This window comes from Amborella trichopoda, chromosome 9, assembly GCF_054954075.1.
Source record: "Amborella trichopoda isolate Santa Cruz 75 chromosome 9, AtrichopodaSantaCruz75HAP2 v2.0, whole genome shotgun sequence".
NCBI classification, from domain to species: Eukaryota; Viridiplantae; Streptophyta; class Magnoliopsida; order Amborellales; family Amborellaceae; genus Amborella; species Amborella trichopoda.
The window spans coordinates 13,781,094-13,801,807 of NC_142344.1; the positions used below are offsets into that span (position 1 = coordinate 13,781,094).

The window sequence follows — 20,714 nt, forward strand, 5'->3', positions numbered from 1 at the left end:
GGGTGATATTGCATTTTTACAAAAGTCTTGCATGCCCAATACACAGCATGGGTCCCACAGAGACCCCAACTCAATACCCCCAACTAAGCATTAGCACGTGCAATACTGCAGAGAGAAATACATCACCCAACCTAGACTCTTGCACCTCCATAGAAACATGTCATGCTCTCAAATGCCCAAATACAGATCCACCATTGATAGAATATTCTTTGTCATGCACTTATATTGTACTTAATCGGAAAAGGCCATTTTGTAAATTTCCTTTCTAAGAAGGTTTACCTCTTACTTATTGGGATCTGCTAAAAGGGGTGGCAAACCTCCTCCGGGAACTCTATCCCCAGGGGAGCGGATCTACAAATTCAATAAGTGTTGGTTAACAGGTAAATACATCAATATTATGATAATCTTTTAAGGAAAGAAGAAATAAAATGCATGTCAATCAAAAACTCCACAAATCTATATCAATAATAAACAAAAATTACTCAAATCCACATTCTGTAAATTTCTATATCAATAATAAACAAAAATTACTCAAATCCACATTCTGTAAATTTCTATATCAATAATAAACAAAAATTACTCAAATCCACATTCTGTAAATTTCTCAGAGGCAAATAAAACTCTCAAATCCACGTTAATGAAAAAGAGAGTTTTGACATTCATCCAAAATCGTTTTGAATGTAGAGAACGGCGGATCCAACTTTGATCACAAATGGTGTAGAATTTTGACCCACCAAATTTGAGGGAATTTATTTGTAAGTATACAAATAGTTTTTAAAGTTAATTAAAATTTAAATATTATTAAAAAATAACAATTGATCTTCCATTTAAAAAACAAATCTCCTGTTTTATATATTTATTACATGGGAACTCCTAGCAAGCAATGATCCCCTGCTTCCACCTCCAAAAGCAATAATTAATCCAGTATTTCTCGTATGTATTTTGCTGTCTCTGTGTGTGTGAGTGCATGTGTGCAAGGGGGGCGCGGCGCTCATGGATTAGCAAGAGCACGCTTGCGCACGTGTGTGTGTGATTGAGAGGGAGAGAGCGAGCTCAGTACTGCATGTCATACAATATAAGTATTAAGTAATTTTAAGCTCCATTGCACTGTAGAAAGTCCCACATCACGGTATTGTACCAATATGTAAGCCAAGCTACAAGCAAATACTCCCAAACCATTTGCATCATAATGCATTTCACAAAGGATTAGATAAAACATTCCGAAACTCAGTAATTTCTTCTTCAATAGAACTAGAATACTAATAGCAATATCCAAAAGGTTGATAAGTTCATTTAAGAAGGTTAAACATTAAAAAAAAAAAAAAAAATACATACGCTACTTAACTTCGAAAGAAAACAGGTCACAAGTATTAAAATGTACATGAATCAAAAAATTTGATAATTTTTCTCCAAATGACTAACTGTATTGAGCATGAGGTGTTAATGCAACAAAAACACCAAACAATAACATCTTAAGACAAAATGTCCAGGCTACAATCCCAAATTCATCACCACTTCATGAGTGGGGTGTACGTTTCTTTTCATTTGTCAGCATGTCTGCTTCATCATTATCCATTTAGTTTCCTTTTTTTTTTTAGAAATTTATATTCTTTCTCCACAAATTCAGCATGTCAAATCACAGGAAAGCAAATTACATGAACACAAAGGTAACAGAACTCTTTAAGAACTGAGTTACGAAACAATTATAATGTCCTGAAATTTCACATTTACATAACATTTAGACATTCCAAGGCAAGCATTTCCATAATCAAAAACATTAGAAAGAGATTTTACCCGTAATGCCGTATTTCCAGCAACCTCCATAGCAGCATCACCAGCATTGGCAAAGCGATTAACCCAAGCTGTTAATGCCACACATATGTTTAAGAAGTATCCCAAAGGGAAACCCACATGAATAATTAATGTAATCCTACAATAGAATGCTACAATTAGCTAGTAGAATGAAGTGCAACAGATTCATTAAGATATAAATACTAAAAAGCCACAGGATTAAATTTGAAACTCCACAATGCATCCCATCATATTACAACACTCAACCCAGGGCATTAGTGACCACTACACTGAATTACAAAAGGGCTCCACTAGATACTGATTGCATGTTAAATTCAGTAGGAAACATTTTTGTGAGATCTTTGCATGTGACCTTTTCAATGTGTTACAGGGTACTGTGCCTCATTATTATTATTTTCGAGATATTCCCAATAACATTTGCAAATAAAAAATGTTCCAACAACAATTTGAACTTTAATAACTTCCAAGACTTCGCTTTGAAATTTTATTTTATCAGCAGTATTTTATGAGTCAGCAAGTATACCAACAAGAACATTGCACAACTTCCGTCTTTTAGGAATAACATGCTAACAAAGACACAGAGCCAACATGTCTAAACACTCCATTCCTAAAACATAGAGATTAGACATGGATAACCAGCATAAAAGATAACTAGCATTGAACTTCATTGATTTTCATTTTGGATCGGTGACAGCAAGTTTGTTTTGGAACAGTTCCCTAACCAATTATAAGCAGCTTGCAAATACAGAGGCATTAACATCGAACATCAAAGAAAATAGAAACTAACTTAAAACCTAAGCCTGGAAAGCAAAATGGAAAAGGTGGTCATTTTGTTAAAGACCTGTTTATGTAAGGCAGTCAAGTGTTTGAACCATTGATGTTTGTCCCAATAACAAACACAGGCTGACCAACACGTTTGTCTCTCTGTGTGATATGGTTTTGCTTGACCATCCAACCTTCCCCCTTCCCTGCATCTCATCTCTCAAATTAGGGGCAAAGAGTATAGGAAACAAAAAAGTGCAAGGAGAACAAGAGAAGCGAAGGAGGTGAAGGTTCTAAGTAAAGGGGATGGAGAGAGAGGGAGTGTGAAGCCATAGGGCAGAAGAGATGATGGAGAGGGCTAACATAAACGCTAAAACTCCTGACATAGCATTTGTAAAATCTGGTTCACATAGGCAGAAGGACGCATCGTAAAGAGGGTGCACCAAATAGACCAAGGCCTCACTTGTGCAGATTGGATGTGTGTGTGTGTGTGTGTGTGTGTGAGAGAGAGAGAGAGAGAGATGGCTAAACCACACCATCATCAAACACGAGCAATCCCAATAAGAAAATGTCCAATCCTTCAAGGATTAAGATACATAGCAACCAGAATGCGGTCACTAGCGGAAAATATATGGGAACTCCTTTCAAGTGTCATAGCCTTAGGATCACTATCTAAGGAGTTATGGGATTGCCATCATATACGTTTCAGCAGCTTGATGGCATCTAAATCCCGCCAGCGTTGGGATCAAGATCCCAAATTCATGGGAGCACATTCCACCCACAGTTCCATTCCAGAACCATGGTGTCACAAATCGGGTGCAGGACTGCCATACAACACACTTAATCCCAATAACCACTAGAAGTTTCAGAAGTCATTCCATGCTAGATGACAACCAAGTCAAAATAACATCACTCAATCTGAAGTAGAAAACAAAATCCTAAGATTTCTCACCGGTGGGTGGCTGTGAGAGTGCATGTGTTCAAACCAGTGGTTTAAAAAACGGATCGGTGCCCCAGATCAATCTCCCCAAAACCCATCCGGATCGCTGAATCAGCGATCCGGATTGGGAATCGACCGAATCGGTCCAATTAAGCCTTAAAAAAATCCAAAAAACTTATTAAATTTCATTATAAATCTTGTTTTTTAGGAATCCAATAAAAAATGGGGTAACTACATTATTAACTTTCATTTTTTTCATCAATTTATGAATATTGCGATGTTCTTTCCCTATATGAACTTATGTTAACCATTAAATTTGCATCACATAAAAGAAAAATCATAGAATCATCATAGATAAATATATAATCATACATGGACTACAATAAAGAATGGATTAAATCGATGAAAAAATGACCACTAAAATCTCAAATTGTTGTATTATCTTTTATTTTATTTTTCTTTTTATTTTGTTTGGAAGATAAATTGTTTTTTTGACAAGAAATGCTTGTTGTATTATCTTTTATTTTACTTTTTCCTTTTATTTTTTTGATGACATTATTTTTTTCCCTATATTTTTTTTGGAAGATAAAAATAAAACGCTTTTTTTCCTCTTTTTTTTTTAATGACATTATTTTCTTCCTCTTTATTTTTTTTTTATAACATTATTTTCTTTATATTATTTTTTATGACATTATTTAAAACAAAAGTAAAACACAAAAGTAAAACGTTAAACACAGCACAACCCAAAGGCTCGAACCTGAGACCTCCTAATGAGGATCCAACGTGATAACCAACTTACCACGCCGCCGCATATTGTATCTTTTTCAATAATAATTCAATATATTAAAGTAAGATCTCAACGTTGGGCATTGAAAATTGTCCCACATCGAAGAGAGGTGGGACGAACAATGCGTATATAAAGAATTGCAATAGCCTTGCTCGTGAAGAATAGCTTGAGGCGGGAACCACGTTCAAAGCACGAGCTCACAATGTGAGATTTCTACACACACACAGCATTGTGACGTCAGCCACAGCCTATCTATGACGTCATACGGCCGTACAGGGGGCGGTTCTCGCCGGTTTATGACATCACACGAGCGGTTCACTATTCAGAACCGGCAATTCTACTCTAGAACGGGGCGGTTCCTAGTTTTACACAGTAATCGGCATGGGGTTACCGATTCCAGTGCCAACTCGGCCGAGTCCGTTGCGACTCGCCAACTTTTAAAACACTGGTTCAAACACATGCATCAGTGGGTGGCTGTGCATATATGCACGGACATCAATGCTTTTGTCTTTGTGGTATATAAACAGGGATGTACATATATGGCGAGCAAGTCCATACAGAACATGCCCACAACGAGACAATTTTTTGGTTAAAAATTGTACATGAAGGGCCCAAGAGAGATTCACATTGTAACTCAAAGCTAAAAAATTTGGAGGGATGCTCTAGAATCTAAAGATTTTAAAATTAATCAAACTAAGATAGAATATATAGAATGCAAGTTTAGTAATAATAATAGGAGTAGAGACGAAGAAGTAGTTAAGATTGACGGCCAAAAAATACCAAAACGAGCGCACTTTCAATTTCTTGGGTCGAAGATCCAGGAAAATGGAGAGATTGAAGAAAATATCGCAGATAAAATTAGAGAAGGGTAGGGCGAAGTGGAGATGTGCAGCCAGAGTTTTAAGTAATCACTGCATATACCAATGAAGCTGAAGGGCAAGTTCTATAGTATAGCAGTGAGACCCGTTTTGCTTTATGGGATGAAATGTTGGGCGGTTAAGAAACAATATACACATAGGATGAGTATCACTGAGATGAGGATGTTGAGATGGATGAGAGTCAAGGCAAGAAGGGATAGAATTTGAAATGAATATAACCTGAAGAACATAGGTATAGCTCCAATTGGTGATAAGATGAGAGAAAGTAAACTTAGGTGGGCTGATCATGTGCAGCAAACCCAGTACAACACCTGTTTGGAGGTACAAGTTAGTTCAAGTGGAAGGCACAAAAAAGGCAACGGGTAGGCCCAAAAGGACATGGTTAGAAGTAGTGAGGACTTATGGCCTTACTGAGCATATGACCCTTAATAGAACAGAATGACAGACCGTGATTCATGTAGCAGACCCAAATAGATGGGAAAAGGCCATGATGATGATGATGACCCAAAGCTGAAAATTTTGCTAGAAGCAAACCCCTGCGCCGCACCCAAAAAAAAACAAAACAAAGCAAAAAGAAGCTTTGGGAGCAAACATAAATCCCCCAATCCTACGCTCTCCCTCCAAAAACCCCACAAACAAGAAAATAACCTTTTATTCTTAAGATGATAATCGAAGAAAAAAAGTCTACCCTCCCTCTTCTCTGTGTGTGTGTGTGTGTGTGTGTGTGTGTGTGTGTGTGTGTGTGCACGGCCTGGTAGCAGATGAAGAAATGGCAACAGTGACAGAGGTAGCTCAACATTGAAGTGGGTAAAAAGTTGAGGTGAGATCGAATACAAGATTGATGAAGATAACCAGAGGGACTAACAAAAAGACTTGCAGAGGCATGAAGAGGATTTGTTTTGGTGGACTCAACAAAAGGCCTCGCTCATGGAGAGATTCAGTATGCTCGCTGCTTCAGGGGTTTGGGTTTGCTGGATTGAGCTTGAGCCTGCTCATATGGCTAGTGCTAAAAAAACCAGAAGTGAATCAAGCTTGCTGGGCGGAAAGAAACAAAGCCCTAGCATTTAAGCACAAGAAAAAGTTTTGTAGACATCTGATGGGCCCTCTGGTTTCTTCTTCTCCACAGTTTCTATCTCATTCATTAGAATAACAGTTTGAATTCAATGGTTTTCTCTCTCTGATTACTAAGTAATGGTTAGTAATGGTTAGTACCAGGAAGTTTGGATTTTACCTTTTGGGTGGTTATTTGTTTCTTTTTTTTTTGAAAAAGATCAGAGCACCCAATTCTAACTTCAACTCTCAGGTTCAAGTACAACAGACTTGTGATGAAACCCTCTTGAGAAAAAGGAATCAGAAAGAGCACTTCGTGAACATTAATACAAGATTTAAGGATTTTTTTCTTCTTGCTAAATTTAATGAAGTACTTCATGAACAGATGGAGAAAGAGAGAGACAGAGCCAGAGATGGAGAGAGAGAGAGAGAGAGAGAGAGGGAGGGCCAGAGATAGAGAGAGAGGACGGAGATGAAGAGAGAGTTAAGGGTGGAGATGGCGGGAGAGAGAGGGAAGTGAGATAGAAGATGAGGGAAAGATGTGGATTTGTAATGGGAGGAAAGAGAAAGACGATAGACTTTTTCTTAAATTATCTTTTTAAGAAATATGAAGGGGTATTTTTTACCAAAAAAAATTTTCATGCATAAAAGCACATGCGCATGCGTGCACATGTTCAAAATACATTTATGCATTATGCACACAAATTTGTCTCTGCAAACACATGCACTCAGGGTGGCTGTGCATATATGCATAGACACGTATAATTTGTATGTGGGTGCATATAAACATGAAGATATGAACTTGATGGGCATGTCTATACTTAAGATGCACACAAAGAGAACATATGCAAAATATAGTTGCAGTCATAGTTGACCGGACCCAGATCAGAAACCAAAATAGCCACCCTCACAATAAACAACCAAGGAATAAAATATATCACATACTAAAAAAAATACTACAAAATCATAAATCAAACATACATATGTTACCAAACTTGCCATTTCTACTCTTCTTCCGCACTTTTAGAAACTTCCCTCCAACCAACCTAACTCCCTAACCTGTTCTTATATCATCTCCAAACCGTCTCAGAATCAAAACCAGCATACTTTTACCCCTTCCCATATTGGAAGAGAATTTGGTTCTCCTCCAAAATCCCGAGCAACACGATCATTCCACACTTTTTCTTGGGTAGATCAGTGGGGAATAACAGGCCCCTACCCGTTTTTAGAAACAATTAACGGTTTTCGAATGCATCAGTGGGAATGGAAACCTAGACCGGTAGCTGAGGGTCAAGTGGTGCTACAACCAAACTTCCCATTGTCTATTATCCATGTCTTCAATATTTAGAACTTAGATAGAAGAAGTGTCCAAGTTGGCTTCATTCATTTCAAAGTTTCAATCACCTTACAAATATAATTTTACCCCAAAAAAAAAAACTTAGATCTTAATGATCCCGGCAAAGTTCTTCCCATCCACATTGCTATTTGCACTCCTTGATCCTCCTTTCTCCTCAAAGTTTCCCTCATTTTACCCCCAGCTCACCTTCTTTCTGATCTCCAATATATGTGCTTCTGCTTCCATTTGCTCAATTCTCCTCTAGGACACAGATTTGCCTTCTCCAAATAAATAAATCCTTATAGGACTAATAGGTTTCCTTATTCTCCCTCACTCTGCATCTCCATTGCCCCCCGCTCCTAAACCTAAGCTCAACACCTCTCTTACTCCATTTGCAATATTTCTAACATTTGAACACCTTGTGTCAGCAAGAGACCCTTGGCTACTCTCAAAGGCTAATGGTCAGGTGAGTGTAGAGGACCAAACTCCTAATCAGCATGCTTTTGATCTTGAAAAGTTAAGAACAGCTCAAAATATTGACAAAGAATGACCGAAACAAAATAAAGTTCAGCACTACATGCAAGAATCAACTAATCCAAGGCTTGAACTGGTGCTCCAAGCTAAAGAAGTCCCTAGTATTTCCTAATTGCAATAAAAACCGGAAGCTAGAGTAATGCCCACAAATGTTTCCTTTTAATCCAATAAAGCTACATAAGGCTAGGCCCCGGCGTAAACCGAAAAAAACACCCCAGACAAATAGATTGTTAAAAGAGAGGCACAAGATCAATGCAACCTTGACTTGATTGACCTATAACCACCAAATCAACAAAGCTAAGAACACCTTGATATGATTTAAGGATCCATATGCTGATCCAACGGTCAAAGAATGCAAGGGACTTGAGAAAAGAACAAATCATCATCCACATAATCAAACATTTTTATAAATACTATTTACCAATCCAATAGAAGAAAAGATTAAAATGCCATTTATAGGGACAGGCCTAATAAATATAACAAAGTAAACACCATTAAGGAATAGAATTTCGACAATTCAAACCACTAATATCTCAAACGTGGTTGAAAATGGTTCAAACAATCGAACTTTATAAAAGTTCTTCCAACTCAACCTTTTTGTTAAGCATCCTTTCACCTTTTATATGATGATAAGCACATCGGCCAATCAAATTTGTGAAATCCAGTGTACAACACCTTGATTAGTCAACAACCAACATTTCTTTAACTGAATGACAATACACTACTGTATGTTTGCTCCTCTCCAAAGGGAAACAGGCACACAGAAATGTGCATCACAACCTAGCTACAACAATGCATTTTAAGGGGACAAGGTATCCTAATTCTGTTGTCTATAAGAGGAGCTGAGGCCATAACTGCATATAGTTGATGCCAATGCCATGTGTACTGCCTTTCCAAAAGAAAAAAAAAGAAAAGAAGGTTTACCATCGAAGTCAGTCTCCTAGTCACCCAAGTCACTAATATGGGGCTCCATGGATCTCCAAAGCCATGAAGTAATAAGAAAGTTTGACATCCTACTCTCCATAAGTGATACAAAATAATCAATAGCAATGTCATTTTCCCATCCGTAAAGCCATGACTGATAAAGTAAGACCATGATAAAAAGTTATTCTAATTGCACATATGGGACGTACTTGAATTTCCTTTTCTATTGGATCCAGCAATTAGGGAGTTAAACAGGTCAAATGCTCCAAACAAGTTCAAGATGTCGCCTCTGCCATGAATGACAATATCAACAATCCGACATCACCTTCAAATTCACGGCGTCCCTCTGTCTTAATCTGATATCACCTTAAGGCATAAACCATTATGCTGGTCCAAGATGACCACTGGAGAGAACAGGTGACAGCCTAGAATGACTTTCAAATATTACCAGTGTTGCGATTCTGACATATCCATGCACACAAATTTTCCAGGAAGTGAAACACATAAACAAGCCATAGGACTTGAACACATAGACAAGCACAACTTCACATTTAGTCTCAATTTTCATACAACCCCCAAAATACTTGTAAACTAGAATGACGCACACCCATACGCTGTTTTACAGTCAACGATAAACAAAAAAAATACCACGCAGAAATGTGTCTCAGGCAAAGTTTTCTTGCCTGACAACACAAATGAAAAGGTACATCCGAAAATCTTTTTTTTTTTGGGTAGACATCCGAAAATCTTTCCAACTGGAGAGAAAACTATTCAGATCTAGGTTTGATACAAAACCGAAAATCAGACCTTCAGAAGATATATCCCATCATGAGCATATACGAGGTGGCAATAGCATACATACCATGTTAATAAAGGTGAGTCAATTCATCTAGAAATCCTGGCCCCCACCTACTTTAGAAACTTCCAACACATTCAGAACATTAGAAACTAGATTCCTATGGAAATAACCAAGCATTAAAAATTTAAATGAAAAGCAAAGCATATAATAACTATGCATAAAGAATCATTTTCCTATCCATGAATAAAAGAAGAGCATAAAAAAAGTGACTATACATGCACAAACAATACGATACAAAATTATAGAACTCTCAGAAGTAGGAAACCATGATGTGATCCATCGACCAGCCACCCCATAGTCCTCAGAAGTTGTCCAAACTTCACAATTTTATAGTTGTAATTTAATTTCAAATCCTTTTGCTCTTCTTCAAGTCCCTCTTCTCTACATTTATCTCCCAAAAGCCAAGCCATCATCTGCACCAGCATTCTCTTTGTCTACCCACTTCTATCAAGCTCCAATCTCCCCTTCTGCCTTTCCGGTAAAATTTGCAGCATGGAAGAAGATTACTATGGGAAGTTGTCGTTTGGGCCAACAAGTGGAACCTTATTTCCCACAAAAGTTACTTTTTGTAACTTCTTTTGCTTGTAATTTTCTTTTTGAAGATTATCCCATAGAAGTTAAAAAATCTGTAACTTCAGAGTCATTTAAATGAATATAAATCATAGAAAATTTCAGAAAGACAAAAAGAGAACCACATGCCAAATTGACATTCTGTTTATTAAAATATTATCATTGGAGAAAAAATATGCACGAAACTATGTAACAAGAACATGAAACATATAAACAATTTCTCAGCTGTAGAAGTTATAGCATACATTATTTGATATCCAAAAATGCAAATTACCAGGAAGTTTAGGTACACCGAGCCTCTCACATAATTGATCACAGAAGTGATTGCAGTTTCTAGACAAAAGGTCGTAGGAATTTCCAGGCCATTCCCTACTAAGCTCCCTCAGTATCTGGTTGACCTTGGAGATTGAAAACCCTGTTTCACCAAGGGCAATGCTTTCACGATATGCGTACATAGGATTTTTACATGGGGGGCAACTAAATACTCCACTGCCATTTTCACAAAATCCAAAGGACCATTCCTCATCTCCATATACCTGCAACAAACAGGAATACAATCTATGGCATAAACTTAAAAGTAAGTATAGAGGAAACATTATTCAATATAGCAAACTTGTTGACAATTAATTGACACAGAAGTATTATGATATTCACAATCAATTCACATACAACAAAGGACATCATACAAGAATCAGGAAAACACAAGGTACAAGCTTCTTCATCAAGAGGAGGACAAACAGATAAAAAAACAACTTTCACAGAAGTTGTTGACAATAATTCGATATGGCAAATTTGTTGACAATTAATTGACACAGAAGTATCATGATATTCACAATCAATTGACATACAACGAAGGACATCATACAAGAATCAGGAAAACACAAGGTACAAGCTTCTTCATTAAGAGGAAGACAAACAGATAAAAAGAAACTTTCACATCTGAAACAAAGACCATGCTTATTCAGAACCAATCTAATTGAATTGTGCTCACTATCTAAGTATAATCCCTGCCTCATAAGTCATAAAAACTCACCTTCATAAGGAAGGTAAAACTACTAGTACCATCTCAAGCTGGTGACATCTAAGATGAATTTCACGGTTATTGTTCAACTTTCCTGATGTGATTTCATTACCCAAACCCAGTTGGGGATTGACAAAAAATTTAAAGAATGTCATAATTGAATTTTACGTTCTAAACTAGTTTAGGAAAGCCTTCTCTTTTGATAGGTAAGAGATACAAAATAAATCAATGTTCCGAGAAAAGGAGAATAACTATAAATGGGTAACAACCTACACAAATCAAAACCCTTAAGACCGATAGTAATTCCATCTTACAAATGGTTTGACATCCAACCACAGGTACGTTCTTACAAATGGTTTGACATCCAACCACAGGTACATTTCCTTTCCCACCAAATGCAATGGTACATGTAACAATAACCCCCAATCGCATAGACTCAAGATTACAGTTGAGCAAATCCATCAAATAATTCTAGATACTGGCATTCTCAATAAATTAGAATTCAAGCTTGAAGGCAATGTTTGCACCTCCATTTCATTAACTTTTACAGTCTTTGGATTTGTGCACCTACCACCAACATAGCTTGCAGACACAATATGGAGGGTCTTGTAAGACCCAGTAGGGTCAGCTCAACCCAGACAAAAATAGGGTCATAAACATCAGGTCGAATCAAAACCCTATCAGATATTTGGTTTCTTCTAGGCCATTCTAGGCCATCAAAGGCCTGTAGAGTTTTTTCTTCTGTTTATAACCTGGTTGAGTAAACCAGGTCAGCTCACTAATCAACCTGATACAGTGACTTGTGAACTCAGGTTGAGTTTTGGAAATGGTAAGCTATGCCTACCAAGATGCCTGAATTAGTCCCATGATAAATACCTCTAGTTAGTAACATGAACACAAGCATCCCATTCTTGAGGAATGGCCGGAGAATAGCTTGAATGAGAAGTTGCATTACTCCAAAGTTAACTTCACAAAGGATAAGGTCCCCATGATTAAGAAAGATTTAAGAATAGTTAGAATGTCAAACCAAACATTGTATATCCATTCATTACCATAGAGTTTATGTTAAACCTATTGTAATTATGTTAATTTCCATTGAGCGATTGGCTTACCTGTAACATATTCAAACAGAAATTATAATTCATGACAGAAAGTAAACTACAATATGAATTTTTTGAAGCTGATATGATAATATCAGAAGGTCTAATCACAGATAGAAAAGAAGCGGTTTTTTTTTTTTTGAAACTTTTAAACTGTTATATAAAAACAGAGAGAAAATAAATGTTGGAAGGTCTAATCAAATATTAACACCCACCCATCTTTTAGTGCTTGTGTTAACCCAGTTGTGATTGTTTTGTATGAGGACTACAATGGTGGTGTGCTTAAACAAAAGGGTATTCAAATTCAAAGAACAAGGTGAAAGACGACTCCGGCAGCATGATTAAGGTATAATGCACAGATATCCCAAGAGAAGCAAGCCCCTATCAAGCTGTCTCATTCTCATAATTTTAGGCAAACAACATTCCATTATAATTAGCTTTAAAGAAACCTGAAAAACAAAGTAACTGCAGTTAAAAGGGCTATTGCTTCCACCATAGTAAAAACTACAGGTCTCAGCAGGACCTGAAAAACAATTCTGCACATTGCCATACTTAACTGCAGAAATGGCTCAAACCCCCCCCCATTATGCTAGGGTTTCCAGGAGAACTGTAACTAAAATTCGATTCAAGGGGCTGCTAACTGAGACAGTTCGCAAGCACACCACTTCACTTAATCTTCCAGAAATAACTATGCGCAACTTGCCCCCAAGTCTAATCAATGGTGGCTAGTGTCCCCAATCTTCCAAGACCAAAACAGGGAGGTAGAAGCATGATGAAAAAAATTAGGACCATGATCCAGTAAATACTTTATTATTCGACCTGTTATAGAAATACCAAATAGTGGCAATGAAGCAAAGAATCCACAACTGCAAAGACTAAATTAAGTATAAATTAACTAACACCAAAGAAGTCCAGGAAGGAACTACACAAAACACAAGACAAGGCAAATGGAGAAGAATGCGGCGTGCAGATCTTTTATTACCCCAGCATATTTGGTATCTGTTAGGATTTAAAGCATCACTTCATAAAGGTAATTGCTAGTATAGGTGATTAATTCAATTTGCTTGCTGATTTGGAGAAAGATGAATTGCAATAAGAATCAAACTGAAACCTAAACATGTGCATTACATACAATTAACCAATGGTATTCGTCTCAATTAGTAATGTTTTGACAAGATTACATAACTGTAAATCAAGAATGAGTAAGAAGGATTGATAAGAACATAGATAAGAGCCCAAGATATGCATTAGCCCCAGTGAACTATTGGTTAAAAAAAAAATAATTGGTTGACACATGCAAAGGGTTATCTACTTATCTAGATAACTTCCTTGACTTTTCAACACACAGAACCTCCCCCCCCCCCCCCCCCCCCCCCCCCCCCCCCCCCCGGGGGTGGGGGCACTCCTTCTTTCTATCTGTCTTCCCTTCCCTCCGCCACCTTCTCCTTTCTCCCTGTACAAATCTGTGTTTTGTCTATGCAACTTGATGTACACCTCTCACTAAGTAATTGACTCTATTATCTATCAAATATAATAATAATAATTGTAGTGACTGTTATGGGCTGGTATGGGCCTTGTGCATATTGTAGAAACATGCATGTGGTGATAATGTGTATAATACTCTACGATATTTCAATATTTTCCTGCTGTAATAGCTATCATATTGGGGAAATCTTCCTGCTGTAACAGTTACCATATTCGGGTGATTCCTGTTGTAACAGTTACGCATAACAATTGTAACTCCTATGCATGTTGACCTATCTATATCATAACAATCCCATAGGGATCTATGGGTATATATATATAGAGCAAATTGCCTCACTATTTGTATACGAGTAAAAATACATCTGTAGTATCTTATATTGTGCTTGAATATTACTCTCTCCCTCTCTCTCTTTCTCGCTCAATCTTAACATGGTATTAGAGCAAGGCTTGAAACCCTAGGATATCTATCACTTTCAACACCCTAGAATCAAGATTTTTTCCTTCTTCTCGGGCTTGAAGTTGAAGTGTATCAGCAAACTCATTTCCAGCAAAATCATCTCATTTTCCTTTACCAACCTCAAGTATAAATTTCCTTAGGAAGATCATCTCACTTTCCTTTACCAACCTCAAGTACAACATTTCCACCAAAATCATCTCATTTCTAGCAACCTCATATTCCCAGCAAGATCATCTCACTTTTCTTTTACCAATAAGTAAGTTCTGTCCTAAACTCTTTCTATATCCAGCAAAAAAAACCCTATAGCTTTTTTTTTTTTTACTCCACACAAACTACATAATATACTCCATACCTTTCTTTGCCCAAACAAACCAAAAAAATGGGTCTTTGTAAACTTTGAAACTAAGGGATTAGTACCATGAAAAAATTTAGGGTCTCGCGTTCGAGAGAGAAGAAAAATGTCATAAATCAATGTATTCGATCCAAGAGATTAGGCCATCAAAGATCAACACCAGTTGATTGCTCTCAAGGACTCACTCAGCTCTAAGAAACTGGTAGGGCATCCAGATACATATGCAACTGCAAACTATGCCTCCAACTCCACCTCCTTTATATCCTAGATCATTGATTCCAGGGCTACTAATCAGATGATCAGTAAGAAAGTTCGTTTCTAGCCCTTTTCTTCTGCTTCTAGTGAAGTTAAACTTGCTTATGGATCCATGTCTAGTGCCTATGGGAGTGAAACATATAAACTTTCATAATCCTTGTCCCTACCCTCTCTAGTATGTTTGCCTTCATTTCCTTCTAATCTTCTCTCTGTTAGCAGTCTAACAAAAAAAACTAAACTGCAACATCACATACTATCCCTCACATTGTGTTTTCAAGATCTAGAAATAAGATAATTGGCGGTGGTCGTAAAGACAATAGGTTGTACCTGTTGCATCACATACTCTCCCTCACATTGTGTTTTCAAGATCTATAAACAAGACAAATGGCGGTGGTCGTAAAGACAATAGGCTGTACCTGTTCAACACGGGATGCACTTCTACAGTTCTATCGATCCCAACTCCAAGTCTAAAAGTTATGAGTGAAAGTGGATACAAAGGCTAGAGCAAATTTCCAAGCCAAAAAACAAGGCAAAATGGACACCTTCAACAAGCCACTTGTTAAAAACCAAGCTAAGTGAATAAGTTACAATCCTTTTACATAACAATTACAAACATTTCTAGCCTTGTATAACCACTGTAAATAAACTCAAATACCAATCCTGTATGGGGCAATTACATATAAAGCAAGACTAGCTCATGAATTACACTTTCATAGACTATATCCCAAAGCTTAAATACATCATGCAACTAATCTAAACTAAATTCTAAAAAATAAAATCAACTAAACAAGGAATTAGAATGCCAAATTAAAATAGGGAAGCCATGTTTCGAACCCCTTGTGCCGGGCCACGCAATCAGGTCCTATAAGGACTTAATTTTGTCGCTTTGGATTGTACAAAAGTAGTTCAATCTCACAAGAGTGTCCAATCCAAATGGGAAGAAATTACACACCTTAAAATCACTTCTTAAGATCTCAACACATGCATTATCATCCAAAACATAATGCAAAAAGTTTGAATCGAATAAGATAAAAAACAAGAGAGTTATTGCCAAACTACACACGGTGGTCCCTCGGACCACCAAAACAATCTCGTATGGAAAGATTATGAACTCCCATAGGTAAAAACGTGATGAAAATGTTCTGAAAATGGAGTGACACTTTGATATTAAATTATTTGATGGGTTTGAAGCAAAGTAATTAATGGATAGTATGCATGATCATGGATTCTCATGCATATAGGCTATATAACTCATGAAGGACCACATTATGAATAAGCATGATGAAAAAGATGATCAAATGGGGATTCTAAGATCAATGAAACTTTTCTAAGTTCAAAACTCCAGCAACTATAGATGCCAAGGATATGATCTTATGAAAAAAGAAAATTCAATGCAGTTTACCTTGATAAATGCACACTATGGACTTAAGCATAAGAAAGAAGGACCACCATCAAGATCACCATTAATGGAACTTTAAAAGCTCTCTCTTCAATTTTCTCTCACAAAACCTTAGAAGAGGGAGGGGAACAACAATTTTTCAAAATGGTTCAAGAGTTGAGATAGTTAGGGTTAAAGATCTCATGATGTGCGTTTATAACATGGGTGTAACTTTGGATTCAATCAACACCTTTGATGCACTAATCCAAAGGCACATGAGAGGCTAATGTACCTAGCCACCCATCCCCATCCAACCACTAGGATGAAAGAATGGGATTTCACACCATTATCACTCACCCTAACCCTAAGTTATGCCACTCTACCATTTTGTCTTTTGACCCATGTTTTTGTTCTAATTGTATCCAATATGGCCTTACAAAAATACCCTTAGTTTTTTTAATAATGTATTAGAGTAGATAACCACAAAGGCCAAAAGGCAAAGAAGTAATTGGCAAAGCTCACACATGTGGAGATATTCTTCTTTATCAAAGCTAATCACTTTGTAGATCTAAAATTTCAAACCAATCAATTTAAAGATAACATCCTCTTCACACGAGTGTGAAGATATTTTTCAACTCAAATTTGAAAATGCATTTTCTTTTTAATATCAAATAAATAAATTAATTAAACTTCACATATGCCATGCATGACCCATGTGTGAGTTTAATTAAGACATGTGATAAAAAAGGCCTTAATTTATAACATTATATAACAAAATATAACAATATATAACAAGACACCATAACACAACCCCTTATAAAACAAGCAACCAAATGCTAATCTAGTCCCCTGCCTAGGGATCAATGCCCAACTGGACGGTGATCCTAAAGTGAGGTGTGGGGTGCCATGTGGCAGCCCTATGGCCACTCGGACGCCACATGGCACTACGAGATCAGGACTAAAGTGGAATTTGAGCCAAACAATATGAAAGCCCCTATTTTTTTAGCAAATAAAATTATAAAAAATTCTCTAAAATTCACAATAAATATTTAAGGTTTTTTGAGGAATTATTAGGTTTTTCTCATCTTTATAAAATCGGAGAAAAGGTATAGTGAGATCTCAGGCTAATACCTATAGGTATCGGAGTACTCCATTGGGCTAGTCCCGAATGATGTTCCGCAGAGTCTCAAATCGACCCAATAGACTTATGTTCTACAGTCTAAAGCAGCGACACATAATTGGCCATATCAAACCCGTTGAGCCAAAACTTTCGATCATTCGGCTCTCAATGGATTACAGATGTACCCCTGTGGGACATGATCCAACTCAATTACAAGGGTCCTCTCAAAGCACATGTGCACTGGCTCTTCCAAACTCGGACAATGCATTTGGAAGAGTGGCTTCCCGTACGAAATGAAAATGCACATGCCATGCAATGGTCTCGTGACAGGATACGGACTTATGTCCCATAAGTCTTGACCATTTCATACAGGACGAATACTCAATAAGTACTCGGATTCTATTTTTCTCATTTGGATTCTCCAAACCCTGGCCGATTGTAGCTAAACATGAGACTAACCTATAAACTCTTGACTAGGAGATGACCCTCACATCTCCTTGAGAAATTGCTTTCTCAACACATAAACTCTAGATGCCTCATGCGTACTCGGGGTAAAAGAATCTGGGCTCCATTTCGCAAGACGCCAAGATTTCAATCTCTCAATCGCTCCCACTGAATGCGAGACTACTGGAATTTAGGCCTTGATATGCTATATTTCCAACGATGAGCAGGTATTCTTGTGGCACACCTGCATAGGCCACGTCTCTGAAATCCTTAAAATTATTGTTTCTAAATAAATTTGTTTCTTTGAGTGGTCCTCTGCTAAAAGGTGAGACCTATCATTGTATAAGCACTTTTGTTTCTAGTGAAAATAAAAGCACTAAGCCATTTCATCTTGTTCATTCTGATGTTTGGGGGCCGCCTCTGCTTACTTTTGTATTTGGATGACGATCTTATCTCATTCATTGAGGACTAACTCTCGGTATACTAGGATCTATCTTATAAAAAGTAAAGATAAAGCACCTTTAATACTTAAAATATTTCATAAAAATGGTTCAAACCAGTGGTTTAAAAAGTGGATCGGTGATCCGGATTGGGCATCTCAAAAACCCATCCGGATTGGCGAATCGGGGATTTGGATCGGGAATCGACTGAATCGGTTGGATTAAACCTTAAAAAAAATCCGAAAAAATTATTAAAATTCATCATAAATGTTGTTTTTTAGGAATTCAATAAGAAATGAGGGTACTCCATTAAGAATTTTCATTTCTTTGCATGAATATGCGAATATTGATATGTTCTTTCCCTGCATGAACTACTATTTACCATTTAATTTACATCACACAAAAGGATAAACATAGAATTATCATGGATTAAGTATATCATCATACATAGACTACAATAAAGCATACAATTCGTAACATACAATCTAAAAATAAAATGACAGACGACGTCGTTCTTCATCTTGGTCATGCTGATGCCATTGATTGAATTCACGTGACTATAATTTAGTTCCTACTGAGAAAAATAATTTATTTATGCAACATTATAGATAAAATAGCCTATATAAGCCACCACATATAGAACAAAAAATTTACATTGATATAGTATCAATAAGAAATATATTTACAATGGTATAGTAACTCACAATGCCAATACATATGGACTTGTCACAAATCTTCATTTCAACAAACATGAATTAGTTCCTACTGAGAACAAAAAAATATTTATGCAACATTATAGATAAAAAAAAAGTTTGTATAAGTCACACTTAGAATCAAGAAAAAAATTACAATAATATAGTCATCCATAATGCCACTACACGTATATTTGACACAAGAAACATTTACAACGATATAGTCATTCACAATGCCACAAATAAATTTTACAATGATATAGTGGGCACAATCCCAACTCAATTGAAATGATCACAAATAGTCGTCCATTTCAATTAAAAATATGCAAGATAATATAATAAAAAATGCAAGCTCCAAACATGGCTACAACTCAATTATCAAGAACATACATTTTTTTAATTAAAAATTTAATAATAAAATTGAAAAATGCAAGATAATATAATTATCATACATACCACGATTTGTTTACAATGATATTCACTTTAATTCCTCATGATAATACAGTTTAACAACATGTATTTTTTGCATTAAAAATTTTAAAAATTAAAAATACATTTTTAATGCAAAACTGCATTAAAAATAATACAGTTTACCAGCACGTATTTGTTAATGTATTTTTTTGCATTAACAACAAATTAAAAAATACAGTTTTGCATTAAAAATATAATAACATGTATTTTTTTGCATAAATAATCTATCAGCATGCAATTTTTTTAACTAAAAATCTTGTTTAATTCCTCATGATAATCAAAAACTGATCACAATTTTTTGGAAAATCACGATTTTTCAAAAAAATTGATCATGAATTAAACAAAAAAAAAAAACAGTTCTTCACAGACCCACCTAACATCAGTCATTCCAACTCAAAAATCCACCTCAAATCAAATAAATTACATCAAATTGAATACATGTTTTGATAAACAACACTATAAGGAATCAAAGCCCTATAATATTAACACATTATTATCAAAATATTACATAAAATCGATTGAATTGCGGAAAAAAAAAAACGCAGTTCTTCACAGACATCAGTCATTCAATCTCAAAAATCAAGCTCAAATTGAATACATGTGATGATAAACAACACTATAACAAATCAAAACCCTATAAATTTAACACATTATTTGCAAAATATTAAGTAAAATTGATAGATTGCGGAAAAAAAAGAGAAACCGCAGTTTATTTTTTCTTCACAAACATCAGTCTTTTTTTCTCAAAAATCAAGCTCAAATTGAATAAATAAAAACAAATTGAATACATGTGATGATAAACAACACTATAACAAATCAAAACCCTATAAATTTAACACATTATTTGTAAAATTTTGAGTGAAATTGATAGAATGGCGGGGAAAAAAAAAAAAACGCAGTCCATTTTTTCTTCACAGACATCAGTCTTTTTTTCTCAAACATCAAACTCAAATTGAATAAATAAAATCAAATTGAATACATGTGATGATAAACAACACAATAACGAATTAAAAGCTTATAAATTTAACATATTATTTGCAAAATATT

At 36.0% G+C, this 20,714-nt stretch overlaps 1 protein-coding gene across 5 annotated transcripts in view; it reads right to left on the reverse strand.

Annotated features, from left to right (window-relative positions):
* LOC18424397 (uncharacterized) overlaps window positions 1–20,714 on the reverse strand; it is a 29,834-nt gene that overhangs the window by 2,010 nt on the left and 7,110 nt on the right. The window contains exons 2-5 of one of the 5 annotated variants that reach the window (XR_016040138.1): window positions 10,727–10,988; window positions 9,886–9,944; window positions 1,795–1,862; window positions 280–351 (exon numbers count right to left, since the gene is read on the reverse strand). Coding sequence is in view for 2 of the 5 variants with exons in the window: in XM_020661470.2 (XP_020517129.1) it covers window positions 283–351; window positions 1,795–1,862; window positions 10,727–10,988 (399 nt within the window). In the remaining 3 variants the exon portion in view is untranslated. The remainder of the gene's footprint in view (window positions 1–279; window positions 352–1,794; window positions 1,863–9,885; window positions 9,945–10,726; window positions 10,989–20,714) is intronic. The other 4 variants (XR_016040139.1, XR_016040137.1, XM_020661470.2 and 1 more) reach the window with 4 other exon arrangements.